Below are 22,634 nucleotides of genomic sequence, written 5' to 3' on the forward strand. Positions count from 1 at the left end.
TCGCATTAGGTGGCCAAAATATTTGAGCTTCAGCTTCAGTATCTGTCCTTCCAATGAGCACTCAGGGTTGATTTCCTTTAGGATGGACTGATTTGACCTCCTTGCAGTCCAGGGAACTCACGCCACAGTTCGATGTGAAGATTGTACCACTTGCTAAATCCTGTTGGTTGAATGGCTCCAACATGTTTATTCAATGGAGTGGCGCATGTAAGCAGTGGGATCCCCCAAAGGCCTGTGTTTGGACTGGTGCTATTTCTTTGTAAATGATCTGGACTGCGTACTGTTTTTATAGGAGGGGCTGTAGCTCAATAATAGAAGCACATGCTTTGCATGCAGAAGGTCTCAGGTTCGATCCCAATATCTCAGGCAGGAAAAGCACCTGTCTGAAACCCTGGAGAGCCACTAACAGCCATTGTCAACAATACTGGACTATATAGGCCAATGGTCTGACTTTGTATTAGGCAGGTTCCTATGGTAAACAAGTGAGATAGCCAAGGTTGAAAATGATTCCAAATTTTGCAAGGTTCAGAAGCAATTGCTCACAAGTATGTACACAAGACTACAGCCTTATACAAGCTTAAGGTTGTGCTTGACATGCAACACCACGAACCCTAGATCTTTGGGAAAAATGTGAGTTACATGTGTGATAGATGAATATCTGTCATTAATGTGGGTTAGCATCCTTATTCCACCCGTGGGTATTGAAATGAATGAGGAAATCCACCCTTTTACTACCTGGCCATCAGTTCAATATGATAGTTAAAGTTTATTCAGAGGTAACTAATCCTTGTTGGGTAGCTTTGAGCATGCATTTTAACTGACACAATAAAAGTGTATTTTGTGCTGGTGGAGGATTGAAGGCATGTGATAAAGAGGTAATACATTGCTTTTTATGAGAGGACTGGGTAAGCTTCTTCTGAGAGCGCCAAGTACTGTTACAATATATTTTACCTCTAAAGTTCTTTTGAGTGGTCTCTTCATTTATGCCTCCATCCGAGGCACAATGATTAACGGTGGGTGTGTTTCCCTTGAAAATGATTAACTGTAGTAAATGTTGGAAGTCCTATGGTGGGCGAGTACAAGGGGCAGGGTCTAAGTCATGGTGCCACCATTATGAAATGGTCTCCCTAGGCAACATAGGAAGCTACTTTATACAAAGTCACACCATTGATCCAACTAGCCCGGTATTATCAACACTGACTGCAGCAACTCTCCAGGGTTTCAGGCAGGAATTTTTTCAGCTCTACCTGGAGATGCCAGGGATTGAACGTACAATCTCCTGCATGCAAAGGATGTGCTCTACCACTGAGCCACAGCCCTAGGAAACCTGCCTGCCCCCATTCTGAAGTTTGTTTCACCACCTACATTAGGCAGGTATAGCTTTTGAGGAAAGCTAAGTGGGCTGCTTTCTCTGCTGGGAACCCCCACCCCCACTCATTTTTCTGCTTTATAGCTGCAACTATATTTCACCTTTTTAAACAAATCATCATTTTACCATTAGCTGCTTTAAATTTTTGTATTACAAGAACAGTGATTTTTTAAAAAGAAGTACAGACGTTTCACATGTGAAGCTAGTGTGGCTCTTTGTCTTGAAAAAAAAACACTCAAATAAATTCTTAGCAGTGATTTGGATGCTGCTCCAAAAAGGGTTTATGGTTTCATAAGTGATGTAAGAGGCAACACTATCGTAATACTATTATATAATGCTGTGGTGCTGCTGCACTTGGAATACTATGAATACTTCTAGGTGCCCCATTTCTAAAAGATTACTGGAAGATACAAAAAAGGTAAATCAAAATTATCAGATACTACAGCACTTTCCCTACAAAGAAAGGCTAAAGTGTTTGTGGGGCACAGGACTAGATGGACTTTGGGTCTAACTCAGCAGGGCTCTTTTTATGTTCTTCAAAAGGAATATTGTGGTGGTGGTGGTGGTGGTGGTGAGATCTCAAGCCCTGGTGTACACATGTGCAGTACTTCATAAAAACAGGTCTTTCATTTTTCCCTTATGAATTGGCTGCAAGCATCTCTTAAACAAATCTCTAAACAGAACTTGTGCTAAGTTATTTTAATCAGTGTCTTGTGTGGGGAATATTTAGCTAATTTCCTTTTATTCCATCTGGTTCTGCTGCTAAAACTGATACCGACTTGTTAAATTTCACTGTTTCCTACTTTGTCACCTGCTATTTCATCTCATTCTTTTTGTGTTACATAACTTACAGTATGATAAAACACAGACCTGCAAGAGATGTCAAATTAGATCACATCCTTCCACACAAGGAGATGATAAACCCACTTTCCTTCAGATTCTGTTCATTTACCCTTACTCTGTTTTTGCTCTAATCTCATCATACAAGGGAAACATTATAGGCAATCACAATTGTCTCCCCACCCCATGTACTAGACTAGTCCCCCAAAGCACTATACAGATCTTGAATAAGTTGCTGTTGAGGAAGGAAAGAGCTTTATTCCTACCTAATGTTGTGGATTTGGGAGGGAAGTGTTTTGAGTACACAGATACACTTATGTGTCTGACTGTGGGTGAGGGCCAGTTCAAATAAACATAAATGTGAGTGGCTGGATGCTTTTCTCTGGCCACGCTGAGGTGGAATAGGTTATCAATCATATGTAGGGAACATAAATCAATACTATTTACATCCTTCCACACATTCCAGATATGGAATAGGTGGGTGAAAAATGGCCATTTATTATAACTTTTGCTATAATACACATATGCCCAGTAGATGACTCAAATCACATCGGGCATAGCAAAATTCTGGACTCTTTCTCTAATAAAAGCTTTTGTAGCACTGTTTATTGGACTTTGGTACCTGCAGATGCCCCTTCCCCATCCCACCCCTGTCAGAGCAAACAGAAAGTGCTCCTGCTTAAATTCCTCTTCAATATAGTATTATACTTGTTCAGAATTAAACAAGATTTGAAGGAAGCAGAGCCTAGACTTTTTCATCGACTATCTAGCTCTCTTATGACCAGTCACTATATAACCATCTCTCTCTATTCCAGAATTAAAAAAATTCAAATACATGTTGGATAAATAACAATGTGTTATTTCAATATGATACAGAATATCCTCACATTAATTTAAGGGACAGTTTTATGGATATATTTTAAGTTAACCTCTTTGCATTCAGGTTTCATCTTTTATCTGGATTTAAGTGGCCAGGAACATGAAGGAAAAACCCAATAGGCTACTCATTTATAAAAATAAGTACAGTATTACATATAGTACTTCAATTGACAATACAGTTTCAGGTCTAGAATTTTAGAACATGGCTCCAGCAGGGGAGGCTGGTTGCTCTGATTTCAGTGGGGCTGTGATTCTATTCTGGGTTTTAGTCAGAACCAGCCAGAACTCTAAAGGAGGTATCCAAGGTGCTGATCCCTAGACCCAAACTAGGTTCAGCACCTTGGATAGCTCCTTTAGAATTCTGGCTAGTTCTAACTAAAACCCATAACGGAACCAGAGCCGCACTGAAATCAGAGCCACCAGCCTCCACTGGACTCCAGCTTAAGTAAACTTGCCAGTTCAATTACATACAATATATACAATGTAATGTCATATCTAAGTGATCCATTTAAATATCAAATTTTTCTTCACATATACTATGGCCATTTTCTTCATAGTCTTCTCTTGTTACTACCATATCTTCAAAATCATCATTTTCAGAAATCAGCTTTCCACCTTCCCAGGAATACGTAATAGGGCTGAAAGTAAATAAAAATAATCTTGTGTAAAACAAAAACACAGTTGGTTAAAAGTAGTTTAATACTGGCTGACAATACCAAACAGGAGCAGAGTGGATACCACCTAAATTGCTATTAGAAAATGGAATATCAAAATGTAAAGAACAATATTTGACAATTCAGAAGCTATATCAGTAAGTAAAAGACTACTTACTTCTCCGGCAAAACAACAGAAACATCGTAATCTGTTGGAGTGAGACATCGAACCTCAGAGTAAACACGATCTCTGAAGCCAGGGAAGTGAGTATTTCCCCCAGTCAAAACAATATTCTTGAAGAAATGAGGCTGCATTTCTGTAGAGAAGACCAGATGGAGATAATTTAATATTCTGCAATAATATCTTCATTTTTATTTGAAGGGGCAGAAAAATCCTAAAGAGAGGGAGATGAGTGAAGTGGTGGACTATTCCCCACTTTCAAAGCCTGCCAGCTCATGCCAGCCACGGCAGAAGGTGTGTGGTATTGGGGGAGGCGCGTGTCTGTGTGTGTCCCACAATGAGGCCAGGTGGATCTCTTTTTAAAAAAATCCCCCCATTGGAAGCAATGGGGCAGGATTAACTACAGCAACTTCATGCTGGCATTATTGATGGGTGTGAGCTTGGTGCCTCTCAGGAGACCAAAGGGGCTTTGGGTCCAAGGACACCTCCAACACATCCCTGACACACCCTGTTTTGGGGGTTGCCACTGGCAGGAGCACCTCTAATAGATCTATGCCCTGGAAGCTTTCCGTGGGCATAACAGGAGCCTGAATAGCAGACATGCTCCTTGTACTGGCATAGCTCTTCTGCAGCACAGAGGTGCTTCCACCCCATCTTAATCCACCTTGGACAGCCATCTGAGCAGAGTTAGGATTGTGTTCTTAGACTGGAATGTATGCACTTATAATGGAGGCACCATGATCCCTAGGTACATACTGAAATTTTCTACTAAAATAAATTATCTGCTTTCAACTTGAAGAGTGAGTTGTTAAAATAAAGCTATGGCTCCCACACAATTTCTGATGCATTTAAACTGCCTTAATTCAGCAGTCTGGATAATGCACAGGTAACTATGGCAATTTTACAACAGCAATATGCCAAGAAATAATGGTGCTTTTCCTTATGATGTATGTATCATTCCATTTTAACTAGATATTTACGCAGATTTTGTTTTAAGGGTTTTATTAGATTTGTTACTGCAAGAGTCATAATTTGAGTTCTTGAAAGTAAGGAGCAGTTTAATTTAGAGAAGATAAATGTTATGGTGGATTATAAAAGTTTTTAATCTACAAGTTTTACATCTGTGATGCTACAGATGTGAAATAATGAGTCCAAATATAAATATTAAAATAGTTATAGACAATGAGGCTTTTGAAGGAAAACAACGTATCACTATGCAACATATTCTAGAGTTAGATTTTTGGGTACACTACATTGTTTTTAATAAAACTACCTTCTGGCAAGTTCTGAATTGAATCAACAATGGCTTCAGGAATTCCCATTTCTTGAATGCCAATATCAGAAGGATGGAAGAGTATCTCTGGAACTGCAAACCGCTCATTTGTAAGACGAAGTATTTGTTCACCAGTTTTGTATTTTCCACTTAACACCATTTCTTCCCTTGGCTAAATCAAACAGATGTGCATTATAAATACATAGAATGATAACTCCCATCTTTCATCATTTATATCATTCTACATACTGCACCACATCTTCCCATTTAGTAGGTGGGATCCAAGGAACTGTACAATTAGTTCAGCATGCTTAAGGGAACTTTGGGCTTGTGATTCTTGAACAGCAGCCCACCATGCCACAAGATAAGACACTAGCACTTTCTAAAGTAGCATGTGCTATGGCATGGAATTTCCTGTGTAAAATCCTACTGGACATCCCCAAGCTCATGAGTGTGTATAAAGCAGCTCTTTGGATCCAGGTCAGTATTTAAGATCTAACCTAAAATACCAGACAGGGATGCTGCCACACTTCTGAATGCCTTTGGGCATGGTACTGCCTTAGGCCCCTGCCCCTCCTCCCACTGCTTTCACTGCTGCCACTCCTGACATTAACACCCTCCCCTCCTCTCACTGCCATCTACTGTCAAATGCCTGGCTCTGATGGGTCCTTCCTCAGAGCCAGGCATTGTGGAGACTGGAGAAGTGTCCCCAGGGATTCGCCTGTGTCATGGATGATCTCCCAGGACACCTTTCCTCCAGAGCAGCTACCTATCCTCTGTTACCTCTTGCTAAACAGAGGACAGACAGCTGTTCCTGGTGGAAGGAAGGACCCACCAGAGGCAGGCATTTGGGACTGGCCAGCTCTTTGAAGAGCCACATCAGCCACTTTCCCCTGTCAATGCAACTCTCCAGGGGATGGGCGGCAGCAGTGGTGAGTGGACGGTCTTAGGGGTCAGCAGGGATGGGTCTTCCTGAGCCAGTGGGCCCTCAGCGGTTCCCTGGCCTTGCTGACTCCTGACATCAGGCCTGAGAACAGATATTAAAAATACATTATTACTAGATTCACAAACTAGACAAGGTAATATTTTCTGTTAGAGGGAGCATGCACTATTGAAAGTCAGAGAAAAATATTCCAAAATAGTTTTCCATCCTTTGGCACACAAGCTTTCTTGCCAATATATTCTAAATCAGTTATAGAATTAATCTGTCTGTCAGGGCTGAGGACTCTGTTGCCCTCCAGGTATTGCTGGATTCCAGCTTCCATCATCCCTGACCTTTGGCCATGCTGAAAGGGGCTAATGGGAGTTGGAGTCCAACAACATCTGGAGGGTCACAGATTCCCCACCTTTGCTGTATATTGAAATAAAGGCTTTGTATTATATAGACTCTTGTCAAAACCTAGCATGCACAAAACAGGCTATATTCCAGAGAACTAAAGAACCCATGTCAATAACATTACATGAGTCTCCTCTGTACAATTTTACCCAGTTATCTTGGAACAGCATGTACTGAGTTACCACTTCTGGCCAACACAGCAGGACTGAAGAGGCTGCAATACTTATCCGGAAGTCCAATTGAACTCAATGGGACTTACTTCTGACTAGATGTGCATAGGCTTGCACTTTAAGAGTATGGACCTATCCATTCAGGATGGCAATTAAGTCCACATCTTTTTCTAACTAGGTAGAACCTTTTACCTTTAACCTGCTCCTAGGGCTAGTAATGGTCACTTCACTTGCTAATTGGATTTATGCACAACAATTAGCATACAAATGTAATACGTGAGCAGTGGCAGCATTAGGTTTTTGAGGGTCCTTGGGCAATACACCCTCACTGGGCTCCTCTCTGTGAGTCTACCTTCTCACCACCATTGTCACCAGCTGCAATTGCTCCTCCTCTCGTTGCTACCACTTGCTCACTGGCCCTGTCTGTCAAGCAACCAAGTGAAGATTACGTTATTTTTACACAATTACCTTACAAAACCCCTTTTTGATTGTGCTGAAGTCTGGTAAAACATAGTCCAGCATTACTGTATTTTCTTCCCCTTTCAATCTGGAATAGGTTGTTGGAATTCAGAATACATTATAAAGTTAACAATTTCTCAAAACTCCCCCAAACAGCATATCCCATTGCAAGTATTTATTAAGTATGCAAGTATTTATTTATTGCCTTAACAGGGTCCAACTTTCTCAAAATGTGAAGCTGGCCTCTCAAAGTGTGAAGCTGGCCTCCCAAAATGAGGAAGGAAAACATTGCATAGGAAGTTCTGCCCTTCATCATTGTCACCGTCCTGATACATACACACACACACACACACACACACACATCATAATTTATATAGCATAATTTATATAGTTCAGTGCATACAGATAGTGAACCTTAAACAGAGCCAGAGGATGCTTTGGAAAACAGCACAGAACCATTGCAGTTGCTTCAGTAAGTGACTGGCTCTCCCACTGAATCAGACTACAAAGTCAAGTCTGGCTGAAATGTCCTCTCGAGAGTCTTTATGCTCATCAGTGATGTGGGTTTCCCAGAAAATTCTGAACTGGAAAAATTCCCTATGCAAATTAAACTAATTTGCGTAGGAATATTTACATCAGAAGATTTTCAGTTTGTACTGGAAAATGTTCAGATGCCCTAGAGGGTGATCTAATTTAGCATGATTACTTTACTTGTATTTAGTAAACAACATACCCCATGATCATTTTGTGTCCAAGTACACCCAAGTATTTGACAGAGTTTAGCTCTCATCCACTAACGTTGGGGTACCTTCAGTTTGGCTATCACTACTTATCTCATTTCACACTGAGACATATATGTATTTCAATGACAAGTATTTTCTCATATAGTTGATAGAGAAGATCACCTGAAAAACATTAATTTCAACTATGAAACTGCCCAGTTCGCCTAATACTGAATTTGCAATTGGCATCCATTCATTGTTACTAATGAACATATGAATAGAAAACTTTCCACAGTAAAAGAAAGCACCAGAAAAGTTTCTGTTGGAATATTTTTCAAGGAAAATTTCCCACTCCACACCACTGATACCAATTTCCAGATATGTAGGGTCTGGTTGTGGGGACTTGAGATGTGATGGCCCAGAACCCCCCCCCCCCGAAAATAAGGAGGTGTAAGGGAAGAAAAATAAATAAATAAATAAAATTTTCCAGAGAATTTTGGAAAATTTGCTGGGGGGGAGGTCCCCCCATTTTTTCCAGGCCCTCACATTTCTAGTAGGATCACAGGAGAAAAAAAAGCACCCCATACATGCTCATTACAAAACTTGTTTCAGGGCTAAGCCTTGACGAACCCAGACTTACATTTAAACCTTGTACAGGAGATACACTTACCAAAGGTGTTTTATATTTAATAATACATTGTTTTTCAGGACCAGGCTCTACATAATAAAATCTACAAGTTTTCGACAATGACAATAAATTGTACTTAGCATTATAAAAACCATACTTGGCAGTCTCCATATCTTTAAAAAAGTCTTGTGAAACGTAACAGACGTCTTCTTTCACCTGATTAATTACATGGGTCTCATCCATAACATGGAGTTGTCTATAAAATACACAAAAAATTAGAAAATGTTAGGTTTAACTTTATCTCATTGCCAGTCTATTATGAGCGTTAAATGAAGGTTTACTTAAGCATAGATGTTATAGTTCGCTACTAGCTTAATTATGAAAAAAAACCATTTATGCATGCTAACTACTAAACCAAATGATACCTAGAGGAGGAATGAATGTTCTTAACATTGCACTTCTTTATCTGGCTTCTTGATAAATTGCGATTAGGAACAGCTTGGCAACCCAGCCAGTTTATGATGTCTAGTAGAACAAGGGCTTAAAATTCCCTTTCAAGCATAGCTTATCCTTGTTGAAAGTATGGGAATTTCTAGGTCCTGAGGTCTCACTTTTGCTATCAGGTTTGTTTTTACAGTGACAGACTTGATAGAATTGTGAGGGGTAGGGAATGGCACCACGGCAAGCGGCAGGCTCCCTTCAGACTAACTAGCAGTCCCTGCTGGGTTGCTCCTCCGATCATAGAATAGTAGGGTTGGAAGGGGCCTATAAGACCATCGAGTCCAACCCCCTGCTCAATGCGGGAATCCAAGTCAGAGCATCCCTGACAGATGGCTGTCCAGCCTCGTCTTGAATGCCTCCAGTTTGGGAGAGCCCACCACCTCCCTAGGTAATTGGTCCAATTGTCATGTTGCTCTAACAGTCAGGACGTTTTTCCTGATGTTCAGCCAGAATCTGGCTTCCTGTCACTTGAGCCCATTATTCCGGGTCCTGCACTCTGGGATGATTGAGAAGAGATCCTGGCCTTCCTCTCTGTGACAACCTTTCAAGTACTTGAAGAGCGCTATCGTATCTCCCCTCAGTCTGCACTTCTCAAGGCTAAACATGCCCAGTTCTTTCAGTCTCTCTTCATAGGGCTTTGTTTCCAGTCCCCTGACCATCTTCGTCGCCCTCCTCTGAACCCTCTCCAGCTTGTCTGCATCCTTCTTCAAGTGCGGTGCCCAGAAGTGGACACAGTACTCCAGATGAGGCCTAAGCAGTGCTGAGTAGAGGGGAACTAGTACTTCCTGGGATTTGGAAGCTATGCTTCTATTAATGCAGCCCAAAACAGCATTTGCCTTTTTTGCAGCCACATCACATTGTTGGCTCATATTCAGCTTGTGATCGACAACAATTCCAAGATCCTTCTCGCTTGTAGTGTTGAGCCACGTATCCCCCATCTTGTAACTGTGCATTAGGTTTCTTTTTCCTAGGTGCAGAACTTGGCATTTATCCCTATTAAATATCATTCTGTAGTTTTCAGCCCAGTGCTCCAGTCTATCAAGAACACTGTCTTCCAAGGTATTAGCTATCCCGCCCAGTGTTTATCATCTGCAAATGTGGTCAGCGATCCCTGCACCACCTCCTCCTCCAAGTCATTAATAAAAATGTTGAAGAGCACTGAGCTCAGGACTGAGCCCTGTGGTACCCAGCTTGTTACTTCTCCCCAGTTTGAGAAGATCCCATCGATAAGCACTCTTTGAATCCGATTCTGTAGCCAAGTGTGGATCCACCTGATCGTTGTTTCATCTAGCCCACTTTGAGCTAGTTTGCTCATCAGGATATCATGGGGCACTTTGTCGAACGCTTTGCTGAAGTCAAGGTATATTATGTCCACCGCATTCCCACAGTCCACAAGGTAGGTTACCTGATCAAAAAACGAGATCAGTTTCGTCTGGCAGATTTGTTCTTGACAAATCCATGTTGGCGTCGAGTAATCACTGCATTGTTTTCAAGGTGCTTGCAGATGGATTGCTTTATAATCTGCTCCAGAATTTTCCCAGGGATTGATGTCAGACTGACTGGTCTGCAGTTCCAGGTTCCTCCTTTTTACCCTTTTTGAAGATAGGGACAACATTAGCCCTCGTCCAGTAATCTGGCACTTCACCCATCCTCTATGATTTCTCAAAGATAATAGACAGTGGTTCTGAGAGTTCTTCTGCCAGTTCATTACTCTAGGATGGCAGCAAAAAAAAAAAAAAAGTTTTTTTCTGCCAACATTTGCTGTAAGTGCATTTATCTTGAATGTTTCAGGGGTCCTCCCTATATGTGCTTTTCTCATAAACCCCATCTGTAGGGACCCACTTTAAAAATAGGGGGAAAGCATGATTATAGTTAACCTAAATTAAAAAATACATAGCTTATCTTCCATAATTTTTGTTACTAGTCTTCTACTAGTGTTAAATGAGCATTTGCTTAAATTTAAGATTTGCTGCTAAATGAAGCTTTCCAGTATTAATGTTGCAGCAGCACAATCCTACGTATCTGACTTGGAAGTAAGCCCCACTAGGAGGTTTACTCTCTATTAAGGCTGCAGTCCTATAGCCACTTACCTGGGAATAAGCCTCACAGCATGCAATGGGGCTTACTTCCGATTAGACAGGCATAGGATTGTTCTATAAGGGTGTTTAGGTTTGCAGGTTAAGGCCTTAATTGTACAAGTCCATAGAGTTTTTTATTTAGGTGTGCTTAAGTCTCTATTGACCCCTTCATGGATCACTGCCTTGTTGTGGCGAAGAGGCTTGCGTAACTCAGTGAAGCCATAAGCTATGCCGTGCAGGGCCACCCAAGACGGACAGGTCATGGCAGAGAGTTCTGACAAAATGTGGTCCACTGGAGAAGGAAATGGCAACCCACTCCAGTATTTTTGCCAAGAAAACCCCATGGAACGTATCACAAGGTTAAAAGTTATGACGCCGGAAGATGAGCCCCTCAGGTCGGAAGGTGTCCAAAATACTACTGGGGAAGAGCAGAGGGAATTTCCAAGTAGCGCCAGAAAGAGTGAAGCGGCTGGGCCAAAGCCGAAAGGACACGCAGCTGTGGATGTGTCTGGTGGTGAAAAGAAAGTCCGATGCTGTAAAGAACAATATTGTTTAGGAACCTGGAATGTAAGGTCAATGAATCAAGGTAAGCTGGAGGTGGTCAAGCATGAGATGGTAAGATTGAACATCGACATCTTGGGAATCAGCGAACTAAAATGGACAAGCATGGGCGAATTTAATTCAGGTGACCATTATATCTACGACTGTGGGCAAGAATCCCTTAGAAGAAATGGAGTAGCACTCATAGTCAACAAAAGGGTGGGAAAAGCAGTACTGGGGTACAATCTCAAAAACGATAGAATGATCTCAGTACGAATCCAAGGCAAACCATTCAGCATCACAGTAACTCAAGTCTATGCCCCAACCACTGAGGCCGAAGAAGCTGAGGTTGATCGGTTCTATGAAGACCTACAACACCTTCTAGAACTAACACCAAAAAAAGATGTCCTCTTCATCATAGGGGATTGGAATGCTAAAGTAGGAAGTCAAGAAATCACCAGGATAACAGGCAAGCATGGCCTTGGTGTACAAAATGAAGCAGGACAAAGGCTAATAGAGTTTTGCCAAGAGAACACGCTGATCATAGCAAACACTCTTTTCCAACAGCACAAGAGGTGACTCTACACATGGACATCACCAGATGGTCAATATTGAAATCAGACTGATTATGTACTTTGCAGCCAAAGATGGAGAAGCTCTATACAGTCAGTAAAAACAAGACCTGGAGCTGACTGTGGCTCAGATCATGAGCTGCTTCTTGCAAAATTTCGGCTTAAATTGAAGAACGTAGGGAAAACCACTAAACCATTCAGGTATGACCTAAATCATATCCCTTATGAATATACAGTGGAGGTGAGGAATAGATTTCAGGGATTAGACCTGATAGATGGAGTGCCTGAGGAACTATGGACAGAGGTCCGTAACACTGTTCAGGGGGCAGCAACTCAATCCATCCCAAAGAAAAAGAAATGCAAGAAAGCAAAGTGGCTGTCTGAGGAGGCTTTACAAGTAGCTGAGGAAAGAAGGGAAGCGAAAAGCAAGGGAGAAGGGGGAAGATATATCCAACTGAATGCAGATTTCCAGAGAATAGCAAGGAGAGACAAGAAGGCCTTTTTAAATGAACAATGCAAAGAAATCGAGGAAAACAATAGAATGGGAAAGACTAGTGATCTTTTCAAGAAAACTGGAGATCTCATTGGAACGTTTTGTGCAAAGATGGGCATGATAAAGGACAAAGAAGGCAGGGACCTAACAGAAGCAGATGAGATTAAGAAGAGGTGGAAAGAATACACAGAAGAACTATACAGAAAAGATCTGAATGTCCCTGATAGCCATGATAGTGCGGTCACTGAACTTGAGCCAGACATCCTAGAGAGTGAAGTCAAGTGGGCCCTAGGAAGCATTACTAACAACAAAGCTAGCGGAGATGACAGTATTCCAGCTGAGCTATTTAAGATCCTAAAAGATGATGCTGTTGAAGTGCTGCACTCAATATGCCAACAAATTTGGAACACTCAACAATGGCCACAAGACTGGAAAAGGTCAGTTTACATTCCAATTCCAAAGAAGGGCACTGCCAAAGAGTGTTCAAACTACCATACAACTGCGCTCATTTCACATGCCAGCAAGGTTATGCTCAAAATCCTACAAGCTAGGCTTCAGCAGTATGCGAACCGAGAACTACCGGAAGTACAAGCGGGGTTTCGAAGAGGCAGAGGAACTAGAGATCAAATCACCAACATTTGCTGGATTATGGAGAAAGCAAGAGAATTCCAGAAAAACGTCTATTTCTGCTTCATTGACTACGCTAAAGCCTTTGATTGTGTGGATCACAACAAACTGTGGCAAATTCTTAAAGAGATGGGAGTACCAGACCACCTTACCTGTCTCCTGAGAAACCTGTAATAGGGTCAAGAAGCAACAGTAAGAACTGGACATGGAACAACCGATTGGTTCAAAATTGGGAAAGGAGTACGACAAGGCTGCATATTGTCCCCCTGCTTATTTAACTTATATGCAGAGTACATCATGAGAAACGCCGGGTTGGATGAATCAGTGGTCGGAATTAAGATTGCCGGGAGAATTATCAACAACCTCAGATATGCAGACAATACCACCCTAATGGCAGAAAGCGAAGAGGATCTAAAGAGCCTCTTGTTGAGGGTGAACGTGGAGAGTGCAAAAGCTGGTTTGAAACTCAACATTAAAAAAACTAAGATCATGGCATCTGGCTCCATCACTTGCTGGCATATAGAAGGGGAAAAAATAGAAGCAGTGACAGATTTTATTTTCTTGGGCTCCAAGATCACCGCAGACGGTGACTGTAGCCATGAAATTAAAAGACACTTTCTCCTTGGGAGGAAAGCTATGGCACACCTAGACAGCATAGTAAGGAGAGACATCACCTTGCCGACAAAGGTTCGTACAATCAAAGCTATGGTTTTCCCTGTAGCAACGTATGGCTGTGAGAGCTGGACTATAAGGGAGGCTGAGCGCCGAAGAATCGATGCTTTCGAACTGTGCTGCTGGAGAAGACTCTTACGAGTCCCCTGGACTGCAAGGAGGTCAAATCAGGTCATCCTAAAGGAAATCAACCCTGAGTGCTCATTGGAAGGACAGATACTGAAGCTGAAGCTCAAATATTTTGGCCACCTTATGCGAAGAGAAAACCCACTGGAAAAGACCCTGATGCTGGGAAAGATTGAAGGCAAAAGGAGAAGGGGACAGCAGAGGTTGAGATGGCTAGATAGCATCACCGATGCAATGAATATGGACTTGAGCACACTCCGGGAGACAGCGGAGGACAGGAAGACCTGGCGTGCTATGGTCCATGGGGTCACGAAGAGTCGGACACGACTGAACGACTGAACAACAACAACAACAACAAGTCTCTATTGAACTGGCAGTACAAATACCATGAGGAAAGGCCTCTGTCTCTGAGAAAAGGAATGGCTATGATCTCTGGCAGTACTTTGTATTTTCCTGGACATGTTCACATCAATAATTATTTCAGATTAATACTGCATTTACTAGAGCAGGGAAGGGGAAACAGAGGACATATGTGCCAGGGAGAGATGTCAGGTGCAGCATGACAGCAGGGGGTGGGGCTACTGACTCTCTCCACCTCACATGTACATTCAACTCAGACACACACCACAGAGATCAGCTGAGGAGTGGGGCATCATTTTTATCTCCACTGCAGTATGTTTGGCAGGGAGGTTTAAAACTCCCCATCTAGCACACAACGAAGAGGATGAAAATGGGGCCTCCGTCTCTTCGTCAGCTGATCCATGCCAGTCAGCTGAAGCACGGAGGGCACCTCATGTTCATCCCCACTGTAGCATTCTCTCCCCACCCAGCGCACCATGAGGATGGAATTGCCCAAGACTGCTGCCTTCAGAAAGGGGCCTCACAGGAAACCTTAATGGGCCAGATGGGAAGTCCTGGCAGCCCCATCCATGTACTAGAGAGTAGCAAGTCCAATGGAACTTACTTCTGAGTAAACATGGACAGGATTGAATTGTAGGGAAAAAATTACCTTGATGCTTTGTTCTGTTTACACTGAAAAAAGAGTTAAAGTGATCTGACAGCAGGACAGGATATTCTCTAAAGAAAATCCATAAGTTCTATGCCATTTGTTTGTGTGAATGTTATAGGGGTAGGGCTAGCATTATTACTTATGCCAAATGTAATGGCAACTTGTAAAGAACTACAATCCCACACTTTGACTGAACATGATTCTATAGTCAACAAAAAATAGCATTATATACACATATTGTTAAAAGATGTATGAATAGTACAGAAATAAGGCACACCCTTGCAAATAATTACTGTAAGTATCTAACACCATTTAGTTATGAACCCAGCCTCAGAGGAACATACATCAGGACTGCTGTCAAATCCTGTATAGCTGGAATTTGGGATGGATCTTAAGATCGTTTTTGAAACAACAACAGAAGGGAAGGAAGAGACTTACTGGAATCTCCCATGAGTTCTGCCTCACTTCAGAATCCCCTCTAGCATCCTTAGGCCTTTCTAGAGGTCACTTAGTATTGGCACACTGGTAACACCTAACACTGAAAGACCTGGAGATGCTAGGAGCATAGAAGAATAGAAAAGTTCTTATATCCACCACCATGTAGGACAATCTGAAATTTGACCTCCAAACAGAGGGCAGGGCTTAGTCCACTCAGCATATCCCAGTTGGTTTTGCCTATTAGTATAAATATTCCCTGTTAACTTTGAAGAAGTGGCTGGTGCAGGAAAAGCCAGTAGGGATGTGTGCTCTCTGCAGCTGCAAACAATACCCATCCTTCCTCCCAACTTTGGAGCTGGAAAGGAGGAGGAACCGGGGGGACTGCCACATGACTACCTGGATAATCCCTGCCCACTTCTCTAGCTTTACATTTGGGAAGAAGACTGGCTGCCCGTCACACTTCCCAATACATCACACTTCGTAGTAGGTAGTGCCACACTCACCATGGTGAGAGTGACAAGGGGATATACTGAAGCCTGCTCCTTGCCCTATAAACTCAACAAAATATTTTTATCACAATAAAATCTAGGTGAGATTATAATAACTTTTAATTAGTGCTTTACCTGTAAGAGATGATCTCCTTTAGATGATTGGTTAAGAGTTTTCCTCCAACATTAATCCTAGGGATAGGAAAAATCATCCTAAATTGTCATATATTTTAAAAACATGATTACCCCTTTTTATAAAAGATGACCATTTTACCTTATAATTGCTTCTTTCTTCTTTTTACTTCTACAATAAGGCACAATGTGTGTAAAAGAATAGCCACTGTCCACAATGATACAACATAGTTCTGATGGGTTATCCCGGAAGTATCTATGGGCACTGAGGGCCCCAGCTGAAATACAATACCAGCATGGCATCATGTCAGTTAAAGTTATTAACAACTGATAAACATGAGAAGTATCATACCAATGCCAAGTTGCAAAAACATATTTTTTTGAAAAATGAACAATGAGGACTTAACTCTCACCATTTACTCTGAGAACTGCTTGGAACTGGTATTCTTCAAATAATATTTCATTCATGGATTCTTGTATTGAACTGAAGTTGAAATAAGGTTCTGTGATGATGATATTGGTATCAACAAAGTCTACCTGTGTAGGAAGAGATCTCATTATTTGGAAGCAATGTTTGAAAAAGAAGCGTTTATATAAAATGAATCACTGCCTATTAATACAGACACTTATAATAGTAGCCACATATGTCGCACATTTCAGAGCACTTACATACACTATCTCAGAAATCTTTATAACATCCTTGTAAGATACTCAGGATTGTTTCCCTATTGCATATGGAATACTGAGGACTGAGTGGATTGCCTAAGGTGAAATTTGGGGTTGAATCCAATTGTGTCTTTTCACTGATGGAAGCAGTTCTGTCAGCAGAACTGGGAGGGGGGATTACCCTTCTTCCCCTGCAGCTCCCCAGGTGCCTTCAAAATCTGCTCTCAGGGTACGGAAACCCTCCAGAACAGATTTTCAAGCGGAGCAGAGAGCTGTAGTAAAGAGGAGAGATCCCACTGCACTACTGGACTTCTGGTAGCGCAATGTAGGATTTAACCACTGAACTGGGGATTTTCTCCTAACTTACACTTACTACATTATATTAGCTCTCAGTAGTGCTAGAATGTACACCTACCTGAAAAACTGTAGGTTTTATCGAACTTGTATAACCTACATGTTTTTATGGAGGTAACTCTAGTGAGTGGGCAAGTGATTAATCGATTAAGGACGCAATCCTATGTGGATAGTTGGCTGCCTCCAAACTCGGAGGCAGCCAACTATCCAATGCAGGGCATGGGGCGGGGGGAATCTTCTCCTCTGTACTTTGGCCACCCTGCATTTGCAGCTAGACAGCCGATTTTGGAGCAGGGGTGTGGGGTGGGGGGAGGCTGGACAGCACATAGGAAGCATCATACCAGCACTTCTGGAGTCCCCGCCCTGCCCCCAGGAACGCCCCCTTTTCAGCTGCTCCACACTGTTCTTACGAGCATGGAGCTGGGGACAACCTGCGCCTCCTACAAGGCTGCAGGGAGTCAGATTTCTGGGAACTGAAAAATCCTATGGCCGTTTAGACGGTGTCTAGTATCCATAGGATTGTGCCTTAAGTGATTCAGGCTACAATATTATACTCACTTACCCAAGAGTAAGCCCAACTGAACTGGAACTGTAGAGCTCGAAAAGGTGCAGAAAAGGGCAATTAAATGATCAAGGGGCTGGAGCATCTCCCCTATGACAGAAGGTTACCATAGCTGGGATTGTTTAGCTTGGAAAAAAGGAGGGCAAGGGTACAAAATAGAGGTCTACAGAATTATGCATGGTGTGGAGAATGTGGAGAGGGAGACATTTTTCTCCCTCTCTCAAAATACTAGAACCCAGGGTCATCCTATGAAGCTGACTGGTGGGAGATTCAGGACAGATAAAAAGAAGTCCTTCTTCACACAGCGCATAATTAAACTACGGAATTCGCTACCACATGAAGTAGTGATGGCCACCAGTTTGGATGGCTTTAAAAGGTGGTTAGACAAATTCCTGGAGGAGGCTATCATTGGCTACTAGTCTTGATGGCTATGTGCTACCTCCAGTACCAGAGGCAGAGCCTATGTACACCAGTTGCTGGGGAACATGGGTGGGAGGGTGCTGTTGCGCTCATGACGTACTTGTGGGTTCCTGGTCGACGGCTAGTCGGCCACTATGTGAACAGAATGCTGGACTAGATGGACCCTTGGTCTGATCCAGCATGGCTCTTCCTATGTTCTTACTTTTGAGTAGACATGTATAAAATTATGTGGATAATATTCCGTATTATATGTTTAGCTTACTGACTTTATTACACACTTTAGGGATAGAAAAATAGTTGCTGTCATGTTAAAGTAGTTTTACTTCAAGTTCAGTCAAATATCCTGCAATAACTCCCTTCAGGCTGCAATAATAGGCATTTACGCCATGAATAACATGTGGCCCCTATAGCCACTTTCTGCAGCCTACCACCCCCTCTAATAATAACTAGTGGCCTCAAGAGGTCCTGGGCAGGCATGCCAATCAAGATGTACTTATTACTTAGATTTATAGACTACCTTTCAGATGCAGCATCTTACAATAAAAGCTTAAAAACCAACATGAACTAACTAATGTAGACTTGCTGATATGCATCACAGTGCATGCTAGGAGATAATGACCCAGAAAAGCCATGAGAAATATTGTTGTCATGATGAATGTTGGGGTCCAAATTCTGCATATTAATTAAAGCAGGTTGAACCCCAATTCTACTGAGAAAAATACTCAACACTGAGCAATAAAATTACTCTAAGACTTGACTCCCAAATCTCCAGATCCCACAAACAAATGTGTACAATTTTATCTACTAATTTTATCTACTGATACTTCATTGTGAATAGTTAGAATACCCACACTGAACAAGTGCATATTTGTAGAAACGGAAATCAAAGCTTTAACTGAAACAGTGAATGCCTTGGCTTGTTGAAATCAAGGCATTCACAGTTTAAAGATGATTCAGAAGCTTCTTTTTAGTAATTAAAATCTTACGCTAGCTTCCTGAAAGTGCATCGACTACTATGGTCCAAATTTTTTTGGCGTTCTTCTGGCTCTGTATTCAAGATATGGAAAAGTGATTTAATTACCTGATACATTTCTTTTCCAAAAAGGTAGTCCCACACTTGTCTCTGAACATCCCAGTTTACCAAGTAGCCCTGTTATTTAAGGACAATATAAAGTTATTGGTTTGACTATTTGATATTTCTATAGTTTCACACTATCCTTCAGTCTTTGATCAACACACTACCGATGGTAACCAAAATGGAATCTCTTCAAGGTGTTTTCCTCCATTCAAGTGAATAAGGCAGCCCACACACAAAAGAACATCACATCATACACTGCAGTGCTTCACAAGTTCAAGTAAGGGTACAATCCTATACCTGAAAAAAGCTAGCTGGGAAATGCCTGGAGTTGTAGGATTTTTTTCTGTCTAAACAGGTATAAGATTGTACCTTAAAATTTTAAAAAGAACATTGTGTGTACATTACAACATTGGACTGGGGCACCTGCCCCATAGATTTCAGTAATATTTGGATACATGTAGTTGTTTAAAATCAGATATACGAAATACATTGTCTCTTTAGATTGCATTATGGAAGCTTCTCAGTTTCTCTGCGAACACATTTTTACTGTTAGAAAAGGAAGATGATCAAAGTAAAATTCTGACCATTTCTTGTTTATTACATACAGTGCAATCCTATGCATTGATGCTGATGCTAGGGAAAGTGGAAGGCAAAAGGAAGAGGGGCCGACCAAAGGCAAGATGGATGGATGATATTCTGGAGGTGACGGACTCGACCTTGGGGGAGCTGGGGGTGGTGACACCTGACAGGAAGCTCTGGCGTGGGCTAGTCCATGAAGTCATGAAGAGTCGGAGGTGACTGACCGAATAAACAACAACAACAAATCCTATGCATGTCTACACTCTAGTTAGTTCCACTGAGTTCAATAGAACTTAATCCCAGATAAGTGTGTACAGGACTGCAGTTTACTAATTACAAAGATGTGTAACTCAGTAAAAACAATAATTCCTGTTTAGGTTATAGCAGGCTTCATTTTACAGATGCAAGCATTTTTCTACCTTCTGAGTTTAATTTATTTCATACTTTTATTATACTTTGAATATTCTTAGCCTTACTATTCTTTAAAAACCACATTGGTTCAAACACAAACCTTACTTACACCTACAATCTGTGTAACGAGATATCCCACTACATTAAGTTACCTTCTGGAAAGGGAGAATATAAAAAAGCCCAGATGGATCTTTAATTTCATCCAGTTGGTTAGCTGTAAATGTTTTCAAACGAGCAGTCTTTGATCGAAACTGACAGTTGGGAATAACACTGTATGAAGGGGAAAAAACAGCAGCTTCCTGAATACATGTTTTAACAAGTTGTGATCTACAGATGAAAATTTAATTCTAACAAAAACATTAACAGTACAATTCTATTCATGTCTACTCAGAAGCAAGTCCCATTGAATTCAATGGGGCTTACTCTCAAGTAAATGGGTATAAGATTGTAGCTTAAAAGTCTTGTGGCACCTTAAAGACTAACACATTTATTCTGGTGTAGCTTTACGGAACTATAGCAGACTTCATCATATGTCAGATGGAGTGTTAACATTCCATGCACCCAATGAAGTGGGCTAAAATACAGGAAAGCTTATCCCAGAACAAAGGTATTAGTCTTTAAGATGCCACAAGATGCTTTGTTGTTCTTGAGGACAATAGACCAAAATGGCAATTCTCTGAAAGTTATTTTAACAATTTTTTGTTGTAGCAACTCAGTGATATAGTGCCAATCTATGCCTGGAAAGTGGGGCAGAATTGGCCAGCAGTACCCTATGTCCCATTTAAACACACAGCATAGCATTAATATAAAACTGGGGTGCTGTGTGGGTTCTCCCACATGAAATACCAGCTGCTTGGCCAGTCACTGGTATTCTGTGATACAAAAAAGAATGCACTACCAAGACAAACAATCTTAAGAAGAATTGTTCTACTAGTTCAAGTACATTATCAAAGGGCTAAAAGCAAAAACTATGAAGCGTCTACTTTCCATAGTGCTGACCAAAGACGTTTTGATGCCAGAAACAGAATACAAATGGTGCCCCCCTCTGCTAGGGCCAACACTTTAAAAAGTGTTGCTGCATCATGCAGACACCAATTCCTGCCTTCATCTATTTCTCATTATGGTGCTGCCTGACTCAGGTCAATTGACTCTGCTCCATGGCAGAGCTGGCCTTGCATTTGCTTTTCTTATGGGAAAAGTTACATGGAGCAACAGTACTGTGGCCCCTCAACCAATAAAATAATCAGAATCCATGGTAGGAAACGGAAAACAGACCAAGAACTTTTCAAATCTTCCCAAAGAATTAAAACTAATGATATTGTAGAATACAAACAACACTTGAGTTGAGCACTAGTTCCGAGTTTTGCAACGATCAGAAATTATCAATGGATCTACAAGGCTGAAGAAGCTAATTTCTAGTTTGCTACTTGCAACTTCCACTGTGACTTGCAGTCCAATCCTTTGCATTTTATGCAGAAGGAAGTCACAGCAGTTTCAATGGGGTTTACTCCCAAGCACCCATACGTAGGATTGCAGCCTTGAAAGTACACAGGAAAACTGAATGAGGACCTGGATTTTAACTATAATGTATGTAATAACACATTACATGTGAAGTGCCACAAATGCTTATTATTGTTAAAGTCTACACCCAAATAATACATCCAGATGTACGCTGCTGTAAATTAGGCTGAAAGGTATCTAACGTGGTTGAAATATTTGCATTTCCCTTCCGAGGAAGGGAAACACCTTTCACTCCTCCTTGGTGGTGGTGAATTGTAACCCAGATCTCGCAGAGTTCTGCATATTCCTGCACAAGCTTTCTCTAATTAAATATATTAAGATCATATTCTTTCGTTTATACAGTATAACACAGAATTATTTTGTCTGTAATAAATTAACCACTTTACCACTAAACAGCTCACTGTTCAGAAATGTGCTGTTTCTGCACACTCCTAATCTTTTACTCATCCAGAACTACCACAGGCACACCAACTGCCTGTACCAAAATAATTTATTACGTTGCACCCAGCCCGTTTCTTACCTGACATGAGCGTGACTGTAGCCGATCTTGGCGTTATAGGCGCCGTTATCCAACACGAGGGTCGCCATCTTTCTCCTCCTTTCTTGATCTTTCTACTCCGCCCCATCTGGTAGGAAGCGCAGACTCTCGGCGCAAGCGACAGGCTGGGAGCGTCAGAGTCACCACCAAGAGCCGCATCTCCTCGCCGCCTCCTCTTTGGTTAGCGCGGCTCAGTCCCGTTGCATGATGGGATATCGGAGGACTTCGCCGACGGGACAATAAGTGGGAGAATGCAGAGCTCTCGTTCTTCCTTCGGTGCATGCTTTCCTCGCGTCAGCCAACGGCTCGGGTGCAAGCT

General features: G+C 41.7%; 1 protein-coding gene across 2 annotated transcripts; it reads right to left on the minus strand.

The window, feature by feature from the left end:
- Positions 1–3,047: 3,047 nt before the first annotated feature.
- Positions 3,048–22,405, minus strand: ACTR6 (actin related protein 6). Of its 2 annotated transcripts, XR_014784345.1 has the most exons (12): positions 22,298–22,405; positions 20,409–20,526; positions 19,270–19,338; positions 16,600–16,723; positions 16,329–16,464; positions 16,190–16,246; positions 8,668–8,766; positions 7,170–7,248; positions 5,196–5,367; positions 3,920–4,058; positions 3,519–3,726; positions 3,048–3,309 (listed from the first exon to the last, which is right to left on the minus strand). XR_014784345.1 is itself a non-coding variant. In XM_084810162.1 (11 exons), the coding sequence occupies exons 1-11, from the start codon at positions 22,363–22,365 to the stop codon at positions 3,597–3,599; spliced, it is 1,191 nt and encodes a 396-aa protein (XP_084666288.1). In that variant the 5' UTR covers positions 22,366–22,405; the 3' UTR covers positions 3,048–3,596. The 2 variants fall into 2 exon arrangements, 1 of the variants encoding a protein (XP_084666288.1); XM_084810162.1 differs by having other exon boundaries at positions 3,048–3,726.
- Between the last annotated feature and the right edge of the window lie 229 nt (positions 22,406–22,634).

Source organism: Heloderma suspectum, chromosome 7, assembly GCF_057233095.1.
Source record: "Heloderma suspectum isolate Gila_16-S chromosome 7, 16-S_ref, whole genome shotgun sequence".
NCBI classification, from domain to species: Eukaryota; Metazoa; Chordata; class Lepidosauria; order Squamata; family Helodermatidae; genus Heloderma; species Heloderma suspectum.

Bases quoted from the DNA above. Each gene is read 5' to 3' on its own strand.
- ACTR6 (XM_084810162.1), bottom strand. From the start codon at position 22,365: ATGGCGACCCTCGTGTTGGATAACGGCGCCTATAACGCCAAGATCGGC. The intron at 16,465-16,599 runs GTGAGAGTTAAG...ATTGTATTTCAG, and splicing joins AGCAGTTCTCAGAGTAAATG to CTGGGGCCCTCAGTGCCCAT. The intron at 7,249-8,667 runs GTATGGTTTTTA...AACCTATTCCAG, and splicing joins AAAGATATGGAGACTGCCAA to ATTGAAAGGGGAAGAAAATA.